This window comes from Haemaphysalis longicornis, unplaced genomic scaffold, assembly GCF_048455015.1.
Source record: "Haemaphysalis longicornis isolate Haplotype H1 unplaced genomic scaffold, Haemaphysalis longicornis Haplotype H1 scaffold_8, whole genome shotgun sequence".
Lineage (NCBI taxonomy): Eukaryota > Metazoa > Arthropoda > Arachnida > Ixodida > Ixodidae > Haemaphysalis > Haemaphysalis longicornis.
Genome location: NW_027526445.1, coordinates 173568901 through 173571584, shown reverse-complemented (window position 1 = coordinate 173571584; position 2684 = coordinate 173568901). Strand labels below are relative to the sequence as shown.

General features: G+C 67.9%; 1 protein-coding gene across 1 annotated transcript; it reads right to left on the bottom strand.

Annotated features, from left to right (window-relative positions):
• On the bottom strand, nt 1-2379 carry LOC144148589 (kell blood group glycoprotein homolog). The gene has a single exon (XM_077680104.1). The coding sequence runs from the start codon at nt 2377-2379 to the stop codon at nt 1-3; it is 2379 nt and encodes a 792-aa protein (XP_077536230.1).
• Nucleotides 2380-2684: the final 305 nt, after the last annotated feature.

The following is a 2684-nucleotide window of genomic DNA, read 5'->3' as shown; positions in this document are numbered from 1 at the left end:
TTATTGGCCGTTCCAGATGGCGCACCTGCGCGAAGGGTTCATGGGCGCAGCGTACGAGCAATTCCAGAGCTTAGCGAACGACGCCGAGTTGCGGAGCGGCTGGTTGACGCGCGTGCGCGCCTGGTCGGTCCGGTCGGACGTCCCCGCACAGAGGCTGGCGGCCAGCAGCACGTGGAACAGGTGTCGCGTGTCCAGACCCCGCTGCAGTCCGGCGCTGTCGCCCAGCGCGACGCGTCGCTCGCGCAAGTAGGCCCCGAACTGCGCCTGCGCCGGCACGATCGCCGCGTTGTCGAGCCAGCGTCGTGCCGACGCGAGCCCGTCGTCACCCAACGAGCCGTACTGGGCGTCGAGGCAGCCCTCCGTGCGATGCAGCGCCGCCGACGTGTTCATCGACCACTCGAGGCGGCCGAAGGCGTGGCTCCGCTGGTGCACGGCCTCGAGCAGAGCGCGCGCCAGCCGGCTGGCCAGGCGTGGAACCTGGACACCCAGTGACTCCTCGGACAGCTGCTTCAGGTCCAGCAGCGCCGCCGGCACGAACACCGAGCCGCTGGCCCAGTCCCAGCGGGGCCACGTGTCGAACACCGAGCCCTTCCAGCGGCCGGCCAGGCGCGCGGCGTAGCTGGCGCGGCAGGCGTCGCGGTACGCGGCCAGCAGGCGGCCCGGCCGGGCGTGGACGCCGTGCTGCTGCGCGCCCGTCCTGACCGGAGGGTAGAAGAAGCGCACGCGCACCGAAGCCAAGACGTTGCGGGCGCGAGGTCGGTCGGCGGGGGCCAGCCACGGCAGCGTGGGCAGAGCCGAGACGAGACGGCCCTTGAGCTCCGAGGAGAGCGACGCCAGTGAGGCGAGCTCCAGCTTGGTGTCCAGCAGGTGCCCGAAGGTGGCCATGTAGCGGTCCTGCAGCAGCGGCTCGAGCTGTCGCAGGCAGCGCCGCCAGCGGGGCCAGGCCGCCGGGCGCGGTTCGTGTCCACCGGCGAGCTGGCGAATCCGCAGGTCCCACAGTTCCCGGAAGTCGTCACCCAGCAGCGGCGCCAGGTGCACGATGAGTCGGAAGCCCAGGTAGTTGAGCACGTCCGAGGAGCGCGTCATTTGGAGCACCGAGCGCAGAGCGCGCAAATAACGGTCGCTCTTGACCAGCAGGCGCGTCCGGTCGCGAACCGTGATCAGACCGCGCAGCACTTGCGACAGCAGAGGCTTGTAGGCGCTGTACGAGGCGACCGTTGCCAGCCTGTACCGGCTGGCCGCGAAATCTTCCTCCCCGCGGCTGCTCGACACCTCGGCAAGCTTTTCGGAGAATTCGCGTACGCCCGCGCTGGCGTTGGCCTCCTTGGAGTCGCCGATGATGCGGAAGGCGGCTGCCGCGGCGTCCGTGTACCACCGGGGAAGCCGGCGTTCCTTGTGCCGGCCGATGAGCAGGTCCGGCTCGCCGACGGCCACCAGCAGCGTGCTGGGCGGGCCCTGCAGCTGCAGCGTCTCGACGGTCAGCAGCGCGTCGAGTCCGACGTCCCGCGACAGGGCGGCCGTGATGCGCCACACGTCGATGCGGCCGCGGTTGTTGCGAAAGGGCCAGCCGCCCAGGCCCACTTCCTCGAGCAGCTCTCGCAGCTGGCGCCGCAGAGTGGCCTCGGAGCCCTTCCAACACTCCTCGAGCAGCGGCGGGGCTCGGCTGCCGCGCATGGCTTCGACCAGGGCGCGCTCCGTGCGGGCCACCAGCTGGGCGTCCGACGACTGTCGCCGGCGGTGGCACACGAAGTCGTAAAAGTCCACGCACGGGTCAGCCGCCCAGTCGAGGTAGCCCTTGAGGTAGGCCGAGTGCGCCAGGCAGAAGCGACTCAGACATGCGCTGTGGACCACGCTCTTCTGCGACGCCGTCACCGCCGCTTCGGTGGTGCTGTTGGGCGAGCTCGCGTTGTCGGTCGCCGAGGTCGTTCCGCTGACGGGGCTGCTGTTGAGATCGGAGGAAGTCACGGCCACTGCGACCGCACGTTGCGAGGCGCCAGCCATGTGGCCCAGTCGGTCGTTGGACCAGTTCACGTACAGGTACAAGAGCGCGCCTGAACAGAGGAGGATGACGGCCGTGCTGACGACAGCGAACACGGAGCCAGGTGCCGGCGAGGTCTTGGAGTTCGAGCCCCATCCGAACGGAGCGCGGGCCGCTGTGCTACCACCGCTGCTGCTGCTGCTGTACTCGGACTCCTCGCCGTAATCGTCGTCCTTATGCCGCAGTTTGCGCAGCAAGTACGGCTTGTGGCGCGTGGAGACCAGCGTTTCGGACGAGTCGTCAGTCACTCGATCCTCCAGCGAAGCGAGCCGGCGCACAGCCCGCGGCGAATAGCGCTTCCCGCGGGGGCCTGGTTCGTCCCAGGCCAGCTCTGGCCCCATGCTGCATGACTTCTTTTTCCGCCCCCTCGACGACACGCGCAGAGCCCTATCCTGTGACCCCGTAGGGCAGTGCATACCCGTCCTGGGGCATTGGCCGATAAGCTGGCTGTGATAAAAGAGGCGATTTGTTCGCAAGAGACATAAGGAGAACGAAAAACATGCGAACACAAGGGTAGTGCCAGGAAAAAGAGGCAGGAAAAGATAGCGGGCTTGGGAGGGAAAATGTGCCTGTCGCTACAAAGGTGCGCACAACACCCCGGAGGAAAAACCTCCATGGCAGAATCGTCAAGCGAAAGAACAAGATG